General features: G+C 48.9%; 1 protein-coding gene across 5 annotated transcripts in view; it reads left to right on the top strand.

The window, feature by feature from the left end:
* NPHP4 (nephrocystin 4) overlaps positions 1 to 20,194 on the top strand; it is a 164,880-nt gene that overhangs the window by 128,582 nt on the left and 16,104 nt on the right. For all 5 annotated transcript variants that reach the window (XM_069948418.1, XM_069948415.1, XM_069948414.1 and 2 more), the window contains exons 19-25: positions 3,173 to 3,301; positions 4,731 to 4,939; positions 8,262 to 8,488; positions 12,270 to 12,459; positions 12,972 to 13,049; positions 15,897 to 16,053; positions 16,137 to 16,222. In XM_069948418.1, the coding sequence (XP_069804519.1) occupies positions 3,173 to 3,301; positions 4,731 to 4,939; positions 8,262 to 8,488; positions 12,270 to 12,459; positions 12,972 to 13,049; positions 15,897 to 16,053; positions 16,137 to 16,222 (1,076 nt within the window). The remainder of the gene's footprint in view (positions 1 to 3,172; positions 3,302 to 4,730; positions 4,940 to 8,261; positions 8,489 to 12,269; positions 12,460 to 12,971; positions 13,050 to 15,896; positions 16,054 to 16,136; positions 16,223 to 20,194) is intronic.

Raw genomic sequence — 20,194 nt, 5'->3', positions numbered from 1 at the left:
TGCCCTCTAAAGAAACGCCGACCACATGTCCTCTACGGAAACGCCGACCACATGCCCTCTACGGAAACGCCGACCACATGTCCTCTTCGGAAACGCCGACCACATGTCCTCTACGGAAACGCCGACCACATGTCCTCTACGGAAACGCCGACCACATGCCCTCTACGGAAACGCCGACCACATGCCCTCTAAAGAAATGCCGACCACATGCCCTCTACGGAAATGCCGACCACATGCCCTCTACGGAAACGCCGACCACATGCCCTCTACGGAAACGCCGACCACATGCCCTCTACGAAAACGCCGACCACATGCCCTCTACGGAAACGCCGACCACATGCCCTCTACGGAAACGCCGACAACATGCCCTCTACGGAAACGCCGACCACATGCCCTCTACGGAAACGCCGACCACATGCCCTCTACGGAAACGTCGACCACATGCCCTCTACGGAAACGCCGACCACATGCCCTCTACGGAAACGCCGACCACATGCCCTCTACGGAAACGCCGACCACATGCCCTCTACGGAAACGCCGACCACATGTCCCCTACGGAAACGCCGACCACATGCCCTCTACGGAAACAGTCTAAAAGAGCCAAGAACTTGGATACGATAATTTGGATACGATAATTTGTTGGCCAAAACCAATTTGTTCTTAATTTAGAATTTTTTTACTCTTTAACTGATATTTTTTTAAATATTCTGAAAATTTTTAAGACATGAGGGGGGACATTTACTATCTTTGCGGCCCTCTCGTACACCTGCTGTATCCCTTGCTTGCCCAATGGGTGTGGCAAGGCGGGGAAGAGGCGTGGCCTTCTCCTGCGCCCGATTTACCAAGATTTAAGCACGCTCACAGGCGTAATAGTGCCTTTACACAGAGAGATTGATCTGACAGATTTTTTAAGCCAAAGCCAATAATGGATTTGAAAAGAGAAGCAATCAGTCTTTCCTATATGACCTGTTCCCTGTTTATAGTCCATTCCTGACTTTGGCTTAAAAAAAAATCTGCCAGATAAATGTCCAGCCTTAGGGTGGGTTCACACTACGGAATCTGCGCCGATAAGTTCCGGCGGATTCTGTTGCTCATACCCGTATACTGCGGTGCGCCTCTCCGTCTGTGCCATAGACACCATTCTATGGCTGGGCTGATTCCGCTGTCCGCCGAAAGAACGGACACGTCAGAATCGGCCTAGACATAGAATGGTGTCTATGGGCCCTATTCCACGGGATGATTATCGTTTTCATAATTGTTAACAATAAACCATCTCAAACTATCTCTATTGCGAACAACCTGAAATCGCTCACCCTTTACATGGAACGATGATCGTTACTTATGACCGTTCTTGTGATCGTCTTGTTGCTATTGCGTTTGTAGCTACTGTGAACTGTCCAGAGCAGGAGAGGTTTTCTATGGGGATTTGCTGCTGCTCTGGACAGTTCCTGACATGAACAGAGGTGGCAGCAGAGAGCACTGTGTCAGACTGGAGAGAATACACCACTTCATGCAGGACATACAGCAGCTGATAAGTACTGGAAAACTGGAGATTTTTAAATAGAAGTAAATTACACATCTCTGGCACTTTCTGATACCAAGTGATTTGAAAGATTTTTTTTTTTTTTTTTTTTTTTTTTGCTGAACTGCCCCTTTAAAGTAAAAAAAAAAATAAGGTAGAAAGTGGTGACATACCAAAATACAAGGTAGAAAACAATGACATCAAGAAGTTGTTTTTCTGGGCGTGTCATCTTCTTCCGGTTGTTGTTACGTCTCCGCACCGTGAAGCTTCTACTCCAGCAGCACAGAGTCCTCTCCTAGCAGAAGTGATGCAGCGAGCGGTAGACGTCTACGGAACATCCTCCCGTACATGAAGCTAAATGCATCCTCTCGGCTTTGGAGAGAAGCGCTGGATGTTGACAACACGGGTTTTGGCCTCTTTGAAGTTGTCGAGCTTTTAGAGCGGCGCACTGTAAAGCCACTGGAGGCTGCGGCAGACATCAAAGCCGACGCAACCTTCTGGAGTTGTTGTAGAAAATGTCATATTTTATTCTTTTTGATTTTTTTTTATTAGTAACTCAGGTCATTTTGATGAATTAATAAGCTGCGCGGTTATGTAATGAATACGAGGAGAGTGCAGGGAGATTGAAGTAGTAATTGTAACACTTAGCGGCTTTGTTACCCAGCGGAGGCCGCCATGGCGCCAGTGTAACACATCTCACCTCCGCGCCTGATTTAGGATGTTGCAATAAGTTTTTTTAAAATATGAAATATATTATTAAAGTACGGAAAAGTGTCGCCATCTAGTGTGTGAGATAAAAGGTTGTGCCGCCCGCTGCTGTCCGATTCCAGGAGGTTTTATGGGATGAGAGAAATATGTCCAGAGACACTGTCACACCTGCCAATGAGCCGGGTCTGCTATCTACTAAGCTGCAGTACCTCATACAACCTGTGGACATGTGTGGTGCTGGTTTTGCACCAAAGCAAAGAAAAAAAAATTGTGTTTTTTGGGGAATTTAAAAAATCTAAAATGGCATTTAAAAAGCCAATGCCTCACTTGCGTCCTGCGCACATTGCTCTCCTTCTCCCTATAGGAGGCATAGGGACTGTCAGTATAGTATGTAAGGACAATGTTCTCCTGCTCCCTATAGGAGGTATAGGGACTGTCAGTATAGTATGTAAGGACATTGCCCTCCTGCTCCCTATAGGAGGCATAGGGACTGTCAGTATAGTATGTAAGGACATTACCCTCCTGTGCCCTATAGGAAGCATAGGGACTGTCAGTATAGTATGTAAGGACATTGCCCTCCTGCTCCCTATAGGAAGCATAGGGACTGTCAGTATAGTATGTAAGGACATTACCCTCCTGTGCCCTATAGGAAGCATAGGGACTGTCAGTATAGTATGTAAGGACATTGCCCTCCTGCTCCCTATAGGAAGCATAGGGATTATCAGTATAGTATGTAAGGACAATGCCCTCCTGTGCCCTATAGGAAGAAGCACAGGGACTGACTGTCAGTACAGTATGTAAGGACTATATATATATATAATATGATATCACAGGGGTTGTCCATGTTTTTGGTCTGTACCATTATTATGTATAACCTTCCCAGTTCTATAATGAATAAGATGTAAGGAGTTCTTATTGCTGAGTGATAATCCTCTATTACAGGACGGGTCTGTGACCAAAGACTGAAGAGGTCGGACACGCTGCCTGCTCCCAGGTCTCGGGTTATCACTGCGCATGATGGACGAAGCAGCTTTCATGGTGGAAGTTTGTTTTCAAGTCAAATTGGGGCAAGTAAGTATTATGCTACCTGTGACTATCCAGCTGCTGCAGCACTACAACTCCCAGCATGTCCTTTCCTGTGACTATCCAGCTGCTGCATCACTACAACTCCCAGCATGTCCTTTCCTGTGACTATCCAGTTGGTGCATCACTACAACTCCCAGCATGTCCTTTCCTGTGACTATCCAGATGCTACATCACTACAACTCCCAGCATGTCCTTTCCTGTGGCTCCCCAGCTGCTTCAGTACTACAACTCCTAGCATGTCCTTTCCTGTCACTATCCAGCTGCTGATGCTGCACTACTACTCCCAGCATGTCCTTCCCTGTGACTATCCAGCTGCTGCACTACTACTCCCAGCATGTCCTTTCCTGTGACTGTCCAGCTGCTGCTGCACTAGAACTCCCAGCATGACTCTCTAGCTGTTGCAGCACTACATCTACCAGCATGTCCTTTCCTGTGACTATCCAGCTGCAGTACTACAACTCCCAGCATGTCCATTCCTGTGACTCCCCAGCTGCTGCTGCAGCACTACAACTCCCAGCATGTCCTTTCCTGTGACTATCCAGCTGCTGCAGCACTACAACTCCCAGCATGTCCATTCCTGTGACTCCCCAGCTGCTGCTGCTGCTGCTGCAGCACTACAACTCCCAGCATGTCCTTTCCTGTGACACTCCAGTGGCTGCAGCACTACAACTCCCAGCATGTCCTTTCCTGTGACACTCCAGTGGCTGCAGCACTACAACTCCCAGTATGTTCCTTTCAGATGAAAAAACATATGCGTTTGGGTGCATCTGTCTTGATCCGTTTTTACGCTGATTTTCATTATAAAATGGATCAAGACGCATTCCTTCCTTTAGCGTACATAAAGCCGTGCTTGACCGCAGTTTTGATCCGTCTTTTAATAAAGGAAGTCAATGAAAAAAATGGATCAAGACAGGTGCACCCAAATGCATCAGTTTTGTTTTGTGTGAACCTGGCCTAGCAGAAAACTATTCTAAGGTTTATTATAAGGCTATATACAATATATATCCAAGAATATTAGACTGGTGAGATGCTGGTAAAATGTGGACAATCCCTTTAAATCCCATTGAGCTGTATTTCCATTGGAGTCAGTACAACAATTCCCGGTAATTTGGAATCTAGCAGCTAATAGAGTAAATGTGCCCGTCCTGGACGGCAAATCCTGTAATATCCGAGGTGTAAATACTCCGCAATAATAGCGCTAACCCCCATATAAAGGCGCCAATGAGAATAGGAAAGCCTGGCCTTATTACTGGCGCTGTGAGCCCCGTCACCCGCACACAATATGGCAGTGTAGCTTGTACTGACACCGCCGTTCCCAAAGTCACTTCAAGCTCAATTACGTCTAATGGCGCCATTGTGAGATTTAGCCCGGTAATCGTTTTGCTGAATATCCCTTTTCATCCATCTTTGACAGGGAAAAATATCTCCCAAGCACAGAAGTTGGCTGACCTAGACAGCGAGCTGGCAGCCATGCTGTACAGCCGAATGAGAGAGGTGAGCGTGGCGTACCAGCAACCGAACAGCGAGACGGACGGCGCTCAGAGGCGGAAAATGGAGAGGATGATGGCCGTCAGAGAGCTGGAGTCACAAGAGGACCCGAAAGTGAGGAAATCCCTCCTGCTGGTGAGTACTGGAGACTGTATGCCCCACATGTATGCTGCTTTATATCATGCCATTTGTGTGATCTCTGCTGATCGGAGGTCAGAAGTCAAAGATAAGACACAAGACCCAGTGTTGGCAAGAGAGAGACATCCACCTAGTGTTACCTGTGCAGCAGCCTAGGGGCCCGCTGCCACCCTAAATGCCCCTACAATCTTCCTGATGTCTATTACATTGGATGCTAGGGACCACAACACTCTGCAGCTCCTCAGGGGCGGGGCACAGCACAAGGAGGCCCTCTGAGTGTCATGCTCCTCCCCCTCACACTTTGCACTGAGCTTAACAGTTATCCGTCTTGTCCATAGTGTTCTGAATTATACAGATTTCTATTTTACTTTTATTTAAAAATCTCCAGTCTTCCAGTACTTATCAGCTGCTGTATGTCCTGCAGGAAGTAGCGTATTCTCTCCAGTCTGACACAGTGCGCTCTGCTGCCACCTCTGTCCATGTCAGGAACTGTCCAGAGCAGCAGCAAATCCCCATAGAAAACCTCTCCTGCTCTGGACAGTTCCTGACATGGACAGAGGTGGCAGCAGAGAGCACTGTGTCAGACTGGAGAGAACACACCACTTCCTGCAGGACATACAGCAGCTGATAATTACTGGAAGACTAGATTTTTAAATAGAAGTAAAATACAAATCTATATAACTTTCTGACACCAGTTATTTCTCTGATCTATCTCTTTGATTCGCTGCGTCTGGCTTCACTATTGCAACATTAATATGACTGGGCGTTCTATGTGCAGCTAAGGTGTTGTCGGACTATTGCACCTGGTGTAGCAGTGATCTGTGACACTTCAGCTGCTGCAGGACTATAATTCCCAGCATGTCTTTAAAACCTTTCATCTGTCAGGGCATGCTGGGAGTTGTAGTTGTGGAGGTTGGAGGTCGCTGTTTTTTAGCTATGTAACATTAGAGGGGGTGTAGTATGGCGGCACTTCTGTCTATATGTAACTACTAGGCATATATATATATTGTTCCATTATTATCCAATAATCCAGACTGTCCGATACTCCGCCACCTCTCAGGACTGATGATGCTGAAGTGATGGAACTATAATAAACTTTTTTGGGGGCAATATCAAGTATTTTATACGTCAGGCAGAAAAATGAAAATTGAAGTTGATGGTTTTTTTTTAAATATTTAATAAGAAATAGAAAAGCTGCCGCTCGGTTGTTGTCCCGTCAGGATAAACTTTTGTTTTTTGGCCGTCGGCCGGCCCATCTGTCTGTAGAAAGTTAGCGGTAATTTAGTGTGGATGAAGCAATTTTCCATCTGAATAAATTACACGGCTGTGTAAGAATTAGTTGATCATTTCTTCTGTATTAATCATGGTGCATTCTGTAGCCGCCCTGACAAATATATTAATGGATATTGAGCGCTAAACGCTGCCAGAAAGCTGTAATTTATGTACAACCCAGAGTACAGTATCTGCTTCTCAGCACCTGGGCACGGCCATTGTGCAAGAGAGTGACAGACCCTCCCGGGGATCCGGGGACATCAGTTATTTCTTCTGTGGGGGTCCTGTTACAAAATTAAACATTTGCTTCCCCGGTCTATATAAGGTCTCAATGCTGACTATGCATCACAGCAAACACCAAGCCATGAGGAGGAAAGGGCTGCCTGTAGAGCTCAGAGACAGGAGTGTGTGGAGGAGGAAAGAGCTGCCTGTAGAGCTCAGAGACAGGACTGTGTGGAGGAGGAAAGAGCTGCCTGTAGGGCTCAGAGACAGGACTGTGTGGAGGAGGAAAGAGCTGCCTGTAGAGCTCAGAGACAGGACTGTGTGGAGGAGGAAAGAGCTGCCTGTAGAGCTCAGAGACAGGACTGTGTGGAGGAGGAAAGAGCTGCCTGTAGAGCTCAGAGACAGGACTGTGTGGAGGAGGAAAGAGCTGCCTGTAGAGCTCAGAGACAGGACTGTGTGGAGGAGGAAAGAGCTGCCTGTAGAGCTCAGAGACAGGACTGTGTGGAGGAGGAAAGAGCTGCCTGTAGAGCTCAGAGACAGGACTGTGTGGGGGAGGAAAGAGCTGCCTGTAGAGCTCAGAGACAGGACTGTGTGTAATGTATTGTGCCTCCTTGTTCTATGTGATGTTAGTATTGTGCCTCCTTGTTCTATGTGATGTTAGTATTGTGCCTCCTTGTTCTATGGGATGTTAGTATTGTGCCTTCTTGTTCTATGGGATGTAAGTATTGTGCCTCCTTGTTCTCTGGGATGTTAGTATTGTGCCTCCTTGTTCTATGGGATGTTTAGTATTGTGCCTCCTTGTTCTCTGGGATGTTAGTATTGTGCCTCCTTGTTCTCTGGGATGTTAGTATTGTGCCTCCTTGTTCTATGTGATGTTAGTATTGTGCCTCCTTGTTCTCTGGGATGTTAGTATTGTGCCTCCTTGTTCTATGTGATGTTAGTATTGTGCCTCCTTGTTCTCTGGGATGTTAGTATTGTGCCTCCTTGTTCTATGGGATGTTAGTATTGTGCCTCCTTTTTCTCTGGGATGTTAATATTGTGCCTCCTTGTTCTTTGGGATGTTAGTATTGTGCCTCCTTGTTCTCTGGGATGTTAGTATTGTGCCTCCTTGTTCTCTGGGATGTTAGTATTGTGCCTCCTTGTTCTATGGGATGTTAGTATTGTGCCTCCTTGTTCTATGGGATGTTAGTATTGTGCCTCCTTGTTCTATGGGATGTTAGTATTGTGCCTCCTTGTTCTATGGGATGTAAGTATTGTGCCTCCTTGTTCTATGTGATGTTAGTATTGTGCCTCCTTGTTCTATGTGATGTTAGTATTGTGCCTCCTTGTTCTCTGGGATGTTAGTATTGTGCCTCCTTGTTCTATGGGATGTTAGTATTGTGCCTCCTTGTTCTCTGGGATGTTAGTATTGTGCCTCCTTGTTCTATGTGATGTTAGTATTGTGCCTCCTTGTTCTATGGGATGTAAGTATTGTGCCTCCTTGTTCTATGTGATGTTAGTATTGTGCCTCCTTGTTCTATGGGATGTTAGTATTGTGCCTCCTTGTTCTCTGGGATGTTAGTATTGTGCCTCCTTGTTCTCTGGGATGTTAGTATTGTGCCTCCTTGTTCTATGTGATGTTAGTATTGTGCCTCCTTGTTCTCTGGGATGTTAGTATTGTGCCTCCTTGTTCTATGGGATGTTAGTATTGTGCCTCCTTGTTCTATGGGATGTTAGTATTGTGCCTCCTTGTTCTATGGGATGTTAGTATTGTGCCTCCTTGTTCTATGTGATGTCAGTACTGATGTTTTTTTCCCTGTTTTTCTCTTGTTTTCTCTCTCTCCAGTCTCAGCGTGAGCAGCGCACTCAGCACACCAGAGATTTGCAGATCATTGAGGCGTACCGGGAGCGCACCAAAGCTGAGTGTATCTCCAGTATGCTGAATCAGGCTATTACCTCAAATTATACCGTCTACGCTACGCTGGGCACCGCAGAGTTCTTCGAATTTCAACTCAAAAACCCGTATAACATTCAGTACACTGTATCTATAGAGATTGATCACCCGGACCTCAGGTACAGCCTGGGATCTATAGGATCCTATATATAGTATTATAGACGATAGCTAATAAACTGCACTTAAACAGCTATAAAACACCCTCAAAATAAGGGACCCGGCCGCACAGGGGTATATAGAGCTGGAGCCAGCCAGGGGGGGATTCCCGCACAGGGGTATATAGAGCTGGAGCCAGCCGGGGGGCAATTCCCGCACAGGGGTATATAGAGCTGGAGCCAGCTGGGGGGGATTCCCGCACATGAGTATATAGAGCTGGAGCCAGCCAGGGGGGGATTCCCGCACAGGAGTATATAGAGCTGGAGCCAACCAGGGGGGGATTCCCGCACAGGGGTATATAGAGCTGGAGCCAGCCTGGGCGCAATTCCCGCACAGGGGTATATAGAGCTGGAGCCAGCCAGAGGAGGATTCCCGCACAGGGGTATATAGACTATGGAGCCAGCCAGGGGGGATTCCCGCACGGGTATATAGAGCTGGGGCCAGCCAGGGGGGGATTCCCGCACAGGGGTATATAGAGCTGGAGCCAACCAGGGGGGGATTCCTGCACAGGGGTATATAGAGCTGGAGCCAGCCGGGGGGGATTCCCGCATAGGGGTATATAGAGCTGGAGCCAGCCGGGGGGGGATTCCCACACAGGGGTATATAGAGCTGGGGCCAGCCAGGGGGGATTCCCGCACAGGGGTATATAGAGCTGGAGCCAACCAGGGGGGTATTCCTGCACAGGGGTATATAGAGCTGGAGCCAGCCGGGGGGGGATTCCCGCACAGGGTATATAGAGCTGGGGCCAGCCAGGGGGGATTCCCGCATAGGGGTATATAGAGCTGGAGCCAGCCGGGGGGGGATTCCCGCATAGGGGTATATAGAGCTGGAGCCAGCCAGGGGGGATTCCCGCACAGGGTATATAGAGCTGGGGCCAGCCAGGGGGGATTCCCGCACAGGGGTATATAGAGCTGGAGCCAGCCTGGGCGCAATTCCCACACAGGGGTATATAGAGCTGGAGCCAGCTGGGGGGGATTCCCGCACAGGAGTATATAGAGCTGGAGCCAGCCAGGGGGGGATTCCCGCACAGGAGTATATAGAGCTGGAGCCAGCCAGAGGAGGATTCCCGCACAGGGGTATATAGACTATGGAGCCAGCCAGGGGGGGATTCCCGCACGGGTATATAGAGCTGGGGCCAGCCAGGGGGGGATTCCCGCACAGGGGTATATAGAGCTGGAGCCAACCAGGGGGGGATTCCTGCACAGGGGTATATAGAGCTGGAGCCAGCCAGGGGGGATTCCCGCATAGGGGTATATAGAGCTGGAGCCAGCCGGGGGGGGATTCCCACACAGGGGTATATAGAGCTGGGGCCAGCCAGGGGGGATTCCCGCACAGGGGTATATAGAGCTGGAGCCAACCAGGGGGGTATTCCTGCACAGGGGTATATAGAGCTGGAGCCAGCCGGGGGGGGATTCCCGCACAGGGTATATAGAGCTGGGGCCAGCCAGGGGGGATTCCCGCATAGGGGTATAGAGCTGGAGCCAGCCGGGGGGGGATTCCCGCATAGGGGTATATAGAGCTGGAGCCAGCCAGGGGGGATTCCCGCACAGGGTATATAGAGCTGGGGCCAGCCAGGGGGGATTCCCGCACAGGGGTATATAGAGCTGGAGCCAGCCTGGGGGGATTCCCGCACAGGGGTATATAGACTATGGAGCCAGCCGGGGGGGGATTCCCGCACAGGGTATATAGAGCTGGGGCCAGCCAGGGGGGGATTCCCACACATGGGTATATAGAGCTGGAGCCAGCCGGGGGGGATTCCCGCATAGGGGTATATAGAGCTGGAGCCAGCCAGGGGGGATTCCCGCACAGGGTATATAGAGCTGGGGCCAGCCAGGGGGGATTCCCGCACAGGGGTATATAGAGCTGGAGCCAGCCTGGGGGGGATTCCCGCACAGGGGTATATAGACTATGGAGCCAGCCTGGGCGCAATTCCCGCACAGGGGTATATAGAGCTGGAGCCAGCCAGGGGGGATTCCCGCACAGGAGTATATAGAGCTGGAGCCAACCAGGGGGGGATTCCTGCACAGGGGTATATAGAGCTGGAGCCAGCCAGGGGGGGATTCCTGCACAGGGGTATATAGAGCTGGAGCCAACCAGGGGGGGATTCCTGCACAGGGGTATATAGAGCTGGAGCCAGCCAGGGGGGGATTCCCGCACAGGGGTATATAGACTATGGAGCCAGCCTGGGCGCAATTCTCGCACAGGGGTATATAGAGCTGGACCCAGCCGGTGGGGATTCCCGCACAGGAGTATATAGAGCTGGAGCCAGCCAGGGGGGGATTCCCGCACAGGGGTATATAGAGCTGGAGCCAGCCGGGGGGGATTCCCGCACAGGGGTATATAGAGCTGGAGCCAGCTGGGGGGGATTCCCGCACAGGGGTATATAGAGCTGGAGCCAGCCAGGGGGGGATTCCTGCACAGGGGTATATAGAGCTGGAGCCAACCAGGGGGGGATTCCTGCACAGGGGTATATAGAGCTGGAGCCAGCCAGGGGGGGATTCCCGCACAGGGGTATATAGACTATGGAGCCAGCCGGGGGGGATTCCCGCACAGGAGTATATAGAGCTGGAGCCAGCCAGGGGGGGATTCCCGCACAGGGGTATATAGAGCTGGAGCCAGCTGGGGGGGTTCCCGCACAGGGGTATATAGAGCTGAAGCCAGCTGGGGGGGGGGTTCCCGCACAGGGGTATATAGAGCTGGAGCCAGCTGGGGGGGATTCCCGCACAGACTAGTAACAATTCCAACATGGCCGCCACCTCTGGGCATCACTGTCTGGAATGGTAAGACTATAAAGCTTTATTGTGTGAAAGAATAGTAATAGAAAGATAATTCTGGCTTTATTGTATTTTAGGTTGTGCTATATTACATGGATTTTTTTGGTTCTGAGCTTAATAACTTCCTCATGTACTTTTATATTGGTTGGAGTATTTCTTCTGATACATTGCTACAAATCCTCTGAAATGTACAGTGGAAAATGTGAAAATAGGGTGAAATAGAGTGAAAGCGCACGTGTATGTTCAGGCCACACTGTTCTGCGTGCACAGGAGGCAGCATTATTGCTAGCTATACTATACTTTTTAGGTAGAATTTTTTGTAGTATAAGCTGTAAATGAAGCACTGGTATAAACTGTTGAAGCTTTGGAGGACATTATAGAGCAGTACTGTGCAGTGTTAGCTGTAGATAAAGCTTTAGAGGACATTGTTGAGCAGTACTGTGCAGTGTAAGCTGTAGATGAAGCACTAGAGAACATTATAGAGCAGTACTGTGCAATGTAAGCTGTAGATGAAGCTTTGGAGGATATTGTAGAGCAGTACTGTGCAGTGTAAGCTGTAGATTAAACACTGGAGGAAATTACAGAGCAGTACTGTGCAGTGTTAGCTGTAGGTGAAGCACTAGAGAACATTATAGAGCAGTACTGTGCAGTGTAAGCTGTAGATGAAGCATTGGAGGACATTACAGAGCAGTACTGTGCAGTGTCAGCTGTAGGTGAAGCACTAGAGAACATTACAGAGCAGTACTGTGCAGTGTAAGCTGTAGATGAAGCGTTAGAGGACATTATAGAGCAGTACTGTGCAGTGTTAACTGTAGGTGAAGCACTAGAGAACATTATAGAGCAGTACTGTGCAATATAAGCTTTAGATGAAGCACTGAAACACATTAAAGAGAAATGCAATGGGGGCGGGGGAGGGGGGATGGCTTGATGGTCTTCTCTGCTGACTCCATGGATTTCTCTAACTTTCCAGAGTGATTGTGGATACTCAGGAATGGAGACATTTTAAAGAGTTGACAAACACCACAACCCCCATAGAGGAAAACATGTTTCATGTTCAGCAGCAGAGTGAGAGCCCCCAGATCTACCTCCGACCCAAGGAGACCGTCTATATCCCATTCCGGTACCAGACCTTCTGCATGGACCCCACTGCCTTGTTACAGGTGAGTGTATGAATGAGCTGCCTTGTTTGTAAGCATGGCCTAATGCATCTATAACCTGTGGCACCACAACTCCCAGCATGCATGTGTCTCAACATGTGAAAAGACACCTAGCTATTCAGGTGGAACTTGCTGACAACCTTTAGCTGTGGAAAATGGAGGGCGGCAGGTCCCCCATCCCTGACCTGTAGTGTTTGCACCCTCCTGACGGGTAGATACAGGATGAGGGATCGGTCAGGTTGCAGAGTGCCCTATCCCTGTGATCTCTGGGAGACAAGCCGCCACTAGAGGAGAGGGGAGACAGTCTGTGTTGTCACTATGTAACATGTGTGGCCACTGTAAGCTCCGCCTCCGCCCGGCTCCCATGGACTTCCCCCTCCGCCATGTTCCAGTAACCCCTCTGTGCAGCCGTTCCAGATTCTCCTGACACTGGTGAGATCTGGTCTGTTGTCCGTTGTTTTATCCGTATTTGGGGCCGTAAGTGCTAATCCTGGAATCTTGTTATGTGGCTGCAGAATCCGGACGCCTCCAGTTTAGCCAAAGATTCATCGTCCCAACACAAGCCGAACGCCATGTCCGCTAAAAGGATTAAGGTGAGATATCCGGCATTCATGGTATAACCAGCATGGCCGCCATATCCTGTACGGGTCGTCCCAGCTGACTTCTCTATGCTACATCTGCTTGGAATCTACTGGAGCCTAACAGATCTGTTGTTCAGGAGTCTAGGAAAGCTGGGTGACCTCCTCTAAACTGTGCTATAGCGTCTCTCTGATATCATGTATGAAAACTCTCTGATGTGTGTATGGTGGCTCTCTGATGTGTGTATGGCTGCTCTCTGATGTGTGTATGGCAGCTCTCTGATACTGTGTATGGCGGCTCTCTGATGTGTGTATGGCATCTCTCTGATGTGTGTATGGCTGCTCTCTGATGTGTGTATGGCGGCTCTCTGATGTGTGTATGGCTGCTCTCTGATGTGTGTATGGCGGCTCTCTGTGTGTATGGCATCTCTCTGATGTGTGTATGGCTGCTCTCTGATGTGTGTATGGTATCTCTCTGATGTGTGTATGGTATCTCTCTGATGTGTGTATGGTATCTCTCTGATGTGTGTATGGTATCTCTCTGATGTGTGTATGGCATCTCTCTGATGTGTGTATGGCTGCTCTCTGATGTGTGTATGGCGGCTCTCTGATGTGTGTATGGCTGCTCTCTGATGTGTGTATGGCTGCTCTCTGATGTGTGTATGGCTGCTCTCTGATGTGTGTATGGCATCTCTCTGATGTGTGTATGGCATCTCTCTGATGTGTGTATAGCGGCTCTCTGATGTGTGTATGGCGGCTCTCTGATGTGTGTATGGCGGCTCTCTGATGTGTGTATGGCATCTCTCTGATGTGTGTATAGCGGCTCTCTGATGTGTGTATGGCTGCTCTCTGATGTGTGTATGGCAGCTCTCTGATACTGTGTATGGCGGCTCTCTGATGTGTGTATAGCGGCTCTCTGATGTGTGTATGGCTGCTCTCTGATACTGTGTATGGCGGCTCTCTGATGTGTGTATAGCGGCTCTCTGATGTGTGTATGGCTGCTCTCTGATGTGTGTATGGCAGCTCTCTGATACTGTGTATGGCGGCTCTCTGATGTGTGTATAGCGGCTCTCTGATGTGTGTATGGCTGCTCTCTGATGTGTGTATGGCGGCTCTCTGATACTGTGTATGGCATCTCTCTGATGTGTGTATGGCGGCTCTCTGATGTGTGTATGGTGGCTCTCTGATGTGTGTATGGCAGCTCTCTGATACTGTGTATGGCGGCTCTCTGTGTGTATGGCAGCTCTCTGATATCATGTATGGAAGCTCTCTGATATTGTGTATAGTGGCTTTCTGATGTGTGTCTGGTGGCTCTCTGATATTGTGTATGGCGGCTCTCTGAGGTGTGTATGGCAGCTCTCTCATATCGTGTATGGCAGCTCTCTGATACTGTGTATGGCGGCTCTCTCATATTGTGTATGGCAGCTCTCTGATATTGTGTATGGCTGCTCTCTGATGTGTGTATGGCATCTCTCTGATGTGTGTATGGCGGCTCTCTGTGTGTATGGCATCTCTCTGATGTGTGTATGGCTGCTCTCTGATGTGTGTATGGTATCTCTCTGATGTGTGTATGGCTGCTCTCTGATGTGTGTATGGTATCTCTCTGATGTGTGTATGGTATCTCTCTGATGTGTGTATGGCATCTCTCTGATGTGTGTATGGCTGCTCTCTGATGTGTGTATGGCGGCTCTCTGATGTGTGTATGGCGGCTCTCTGATGTGTGTATGGCATCTCTCTGATGTGTGTATGGCTGCTCTCTGATGTGTGTATGGCTGCTCTCTGATGTGTGTATGGCATCTCTCTGATGTGTGTATGGCATCTCTCTGATGTGTGTATAGCGGCTCTCTGATGTGTGTATGGCATCTCTCTGATGTGTGTATAGCGGCTCTCTGATGTGTGTATGGCTGCTCTCTGATGTGTGTATGGCAGCTCTCTGATACTGTGTATGGCATCTCTCTGATGTGTGTATGGCGGCTCTCTGATGTGTGTATGGTGGCTCTCTGATGTGTGTATGGCAGCTCTCTGATACTGTGTATGGCGGCTCTCTGTGTGTATGGCAGCTCTCTGATATCATGTATGGAAGCTCTCTGATATTGTGTATAGTGGCTTTCTGATGTGTGTCTGGTGGCTCTCTGATATTGTGTATGGCGGCTCTCTGAGGTGTGTATGGCAGCTCTCTCATATCGTGTATGGCAGCTCTCTGATACTGTGTATGGCGGCTCTCTCATATTGTGTATGGCAGCTCTCTGATATTGTGTATGGCGGCTCTCTGATGTGTGTATGGCGGCTCTCTGATATTGTGTATGGCTGCTCTCTGATGTGTGGATGGTGTCTCTCTGATATTGTGGATGCGGCTCTCTCATATCGTGTATGGCGGCTCTCTGATGTGTGTATGGCGGCTCTGTAATGTGTGGATGGCAGCTCTTTGATGTGTGTATGACTGCTCTCTAATTTGTGTATACCGGCTCTGATGTTTGTGTGATGGCTCTCTGATACTGTGTATGGCTGCTCTCTGATATTGTGTATGGCTGCTCTCTGATACTGTGTATGGCTGCTCTCTGATGTGTGTATGGCTGCTCTCTGATATTGTGTATGGCTGCTCTCTGATGTGTGTATGGCTGCTCTCTGATATTGTGTATGGCTGCTCTCTGATATTGTGTATGGCTGCTCTCTGATATTGTGTATGGCTGCTCTCTGATGTGTGTATGGCTGCTCTCTGATATTGTGTATGGCTGCTCTCTGATATTGTGTATGGCTGCTCTCTGATACTGTGTATGGCTGCTCTCTGATACTGTGTATGGCGGCTCTCTGATGTGTGGATGGTGTCTCTCTAATATCGTGTATCCTTCTCCTTTATAACAGGTTTCCTTTAAGGCATCAGATGGAAAACCTATTTCCATCCTTAAAGTGAGTGTGGAACCACAGCCGCACGTTGTTGATCAGACATTTCGTTTTTACCACCCGGAGCTGACGTTCCTGAAGAAGTCAATCCGGTTACCGCCGTGGTACACACTCCCAGGTAGGGTAAGAGAGCGCTGAGCGGGAGGGATGCACCAATCTCTGGCAGAATATAAATCAATATGGCGTCCTGTTCTTTCCCAGGAGCCCCTGTGGGAACGGCCGGGGGGGAACCAGAACTCTCCGTGCGATGCAGCGACCCCAATGTTATCTGTGATACCCAGAAACTGGTAAGTATCATCCATCCATAGTACATTATTATTCAGTATACTCTTGTACAGGTCCATATACCCTGGTTACAGGTCTGTATACCTTGTTCAATGTTCTATATACTCTGATCACAGGGCTGTGCTGTATACTCTAGTCCCAGGTGTATGATCCGGCCATGGGTGTGTATATACTTTTATGGGTGTGTATACTCTTGTATGGGTCTGTATACTCTAGTCACAGGTACGTTTACAGGTTTGTATATTCTGGTCACTCCTGCATAGTTGTCAACATTTGACATTTTTTCTTTTGCTTTGACATCGAGAGATGTGGGTTCTTGTGGGGGTGTGGCCTATTGTGGGTGTGGTTTTCAGGGGTGTGGCTGGGGACCAGTGGGGTTTCTGTATCAGGCCCCCATTATATTACAAAAGAACACTGCAGAGACACCATCACGTGTCTTGTCGTCAGTGAATTAGCCAGAACCTCCTCCGGGAAGGAACAACCAAGCCAAGGAATGTCTCCCATCAAGGAAACCACCCAAGCAAGGTATCCATCCACAGACAGCTGTTTCGGGGTTTTTGCTCCTCATCAGTGGCTAGTGGTTTCTGGCTAGTGGAAGCAATGACTATTAAGTGTATGCAAAAGGACGCTGGTTGACCTCAGGGAGAGACACCGCAGAGACACCGTCACGTGTCTCAACGTCAGTGTATTCCAGAACATTGCCACTCCCACGAAACCTACTCCACACTGATGAGGGGCAAAAACCCCGAAACAGCTGTCTGTGGATGGATACCTTGCTTGGGTGGTTTCCTTAATTGGAGATATTCCTTGGCTTGGTTGTTCCTTCCCGGAGGGAAGGTCTGGCTAGTTCACTGACGACAAGACACGTGATGGTGCCTCTGCAGTGTTCTTTTGCATATTTCATTTCCCAGGGGGCAATGTTCTAGAATACACTGACGATGAGACACGTGATGGTGTCTCTGCAGTGTTTTGGTTGATCTCCCTGAGGTCAGCCAGCGTCCTTTCCTATTATATTACACACCCCAGTATCAGGCCCCCAGTATATTACACACCCCAGTACCAGGCCCCAAGTATATGACACACCTCAGTATCAAGCCCCCAGTATATTACACACCCCTGTATCAGGTCCCCAGTATATTACACACCCCAGTATCAGGTCCCTAGTATATTACACACCCCAGTATCAGGTCCCCTGTATATTAAACACCCCAGTATCACGTCACGAGTATTTTACACACCCTAGTACTAGGCCCCAAGTATATGAAAACCCCAGTATCAGCCCCCCCAGTATATTACACACCCCAATATCATGCCTCCAGTATATAACACACCCGAGTATCAGGACCCCAGTATATTACACACCCCAATATCAGGCCCCCAGTATATGACACACCCCAGTATCAGGCCCCCAGTATATTACACACCCCAGTATCAGGTCCCTAGTATATGACACACCCCAGTATATTACACACCCCAATATCAGGCCCCCAGTATATGACACACCCCAGTATCAGGCCCCCAGTATATTACACACCCCAGTATCAGGCCCCCAGTATATGACACACCCCAGTATCAGGACCCCAGTATATTACACACCCCAATATCAGGCCCCCAGTATATGACACACCCCAGTATCAGGCCCCCAGTATATTACACACCCCAGTATCAGGTCCCTAGTATATTACACACCCCAGTATCAGGCCCCCAGTATATTACACACCCCAGTATCAGGCCCCCAGTATATTACACACCCCAGTATCAGGTCCCTAGTATATTACACACCCCAGTATCAGGTCCCCAGTATATTAAACACCCCAGTATCACGTCACGAGTATATTACACACACTAGTACTAGGCTCCAAGTATATGAAAACCCCAGTATCAGCCCCCCCAGTATATTACCCCAATATCATGCCCCCAGTATATAACACACCCGAGTATCAGGACCCCAGTATATTACACACCCCAATATCAGGCCCCCAGTATATAACACACCCGAGTATCAGGACCCCAGTATATTACACACCCCAATATCAGGCCCCCAGTATATGACACACCCCAGTATATTACACACCCCAGTATCAGGTCCCTAGTATATGACACACCCCAGTATCAGGACCCCAGTATATGACACACCCCAGTATCAGGACCCCAGTATATTACACACCCCAATATCAGGCCCCCAGTATATGACACACCCCAGTATCAGGCCCCCAGTATATTACACACCCCAGTATCAGGCCCCCAGTATATGACACACCCCAGTATCAGGACCCCAGTATATTACACACCCCAATATCAGGCCCCCAGTATATGACACACCCCAGTATCAGGCCCCCAGTATATTACACACCCCAGTATCAGGTCCCTAGTTTATTACACACCCCAGTATCAGGTCCCCAGTATATTAAACACCCCAGTATCATGTCCCGAGTATATTACACACACTAGTACTAGGCTCCAAGTATATGAAAACCCCAGTATCAGCCCCCCCAGTATATTACCCCAATATCATGCCCCCAGTATATAACACACCCCAGTATCAGGTCCCCAGTATATTACACACCCCAATATCAGGCCCCCAGTATATAACACACCCGAGTATCAGGACCCCAGTATATTACACACCCCAATATCAGGCCCCCAGTATATGACACACCCCAGTATCAGGCCCCCAGTATATTACACACCCCAGTATCAGGTCTGCAGTATATTACACACCTCAGTATCAGCCCGCCAGTATATTACACACCCCAGTATCAGGCCCCCAGTATATTACACACCCCAGTATCAGGTCCCTAGTATATTACACACCCCAGTATCAGGCCCCCAGTATATTACACACCCCAGTATCAGGCCCCCAGTATATTACACACCCCAGTATCAGGTCCCTAGTATATTACACACCCCAGTATCAGGTCCCCAGTATATTAAACACCCCAGTATCACGTCACGAGTATATTACACACACTAGTACTAGGCTCCAAGTATATGAAAACCCCAGTATCAGCCCCCCCAGTATATTACCCCAATATCATGCCCCCAGTATATAACACACCCGAGTATCAGGACCCCAGTATATTACACACCCCAATATCAGGCCCCCAGTATATAACACACCCGAGTATCAGGACCCCAGTATATTACACACCCCAATATCAGGCCCCCAGTATATGACACACCCCAGTATATTACACACCCCAGTATCAGGTCCCTAGTATATGACACACCCCAGTATCAGGACCCCAGTATATGACACACCCCAGTATCAGGACCCCAGTATATTACACACCCCAATATCAGGCCCCCAGTATATGACACACCCCAGTATCAGGCCCCCAGTATATTACACACCCCAGTATCAGGCCCCCAGTATATGACACACCCCAGTATCAGGACCCCAGTATATTACACACCCCAATATCAGGCCCCCAGTATATGACACACCCCAGTATCAGGCCCCCAGTATATTACACACCCCAGTATCAGGTCCCTAGTTTATTACACACCCCAGTATCAGGTCCCCAGTATATTAAACACCCCAGTATCATGTCCCGAGTATATTACACACACTAGTACTAGGCTCCAAGTATATGAAAACCCCAGTATCAGCCCCCCCAGTATAATACCCCAATATCATGCCCCCAGTATATAACACACCCGAGTATCAGGACCCCAGTATATTACACACCCCAATATCAGGCCCCCAGTATATAACACACCCGAGTATCAGGACCCCAGTATATTACACACCCCAATATCAGGCCCCCAGTATATGACACACCCCAGTATCAGGCCCCCAGTATATTACACACCCCAGTATCAGGTCTGCAGTATATTACACACCTCAGTATCAGCCCGCCAGTATATTACACACCCCAGTATCAGGTCCCCAGTATATTACACACCCCAGTATCAGTCCCCCAGTATATTACACACCCCGGTGTCAGGTCCCCAGTATATTACACACCCCA

This window comes from Dendropsophus ebraccatus, chromosome 12 (genome assembly GCF_027789765.1).
Source record: "Dendropsophus ebraccatus isolate aDenEbr1 chromosome 12, aDenEbr1.pat, whole genome shotgun sequence".
Taxonomy (NCBI): Eukaryota; Metazoa; Chordata; class Amphibia; order Anura; family Hylidae; genus Dendropsophus; species Dendropsophus ebraccatus.
This window is presented reverse-complemented; position numbering and strand designations above follow the sequence as displayed.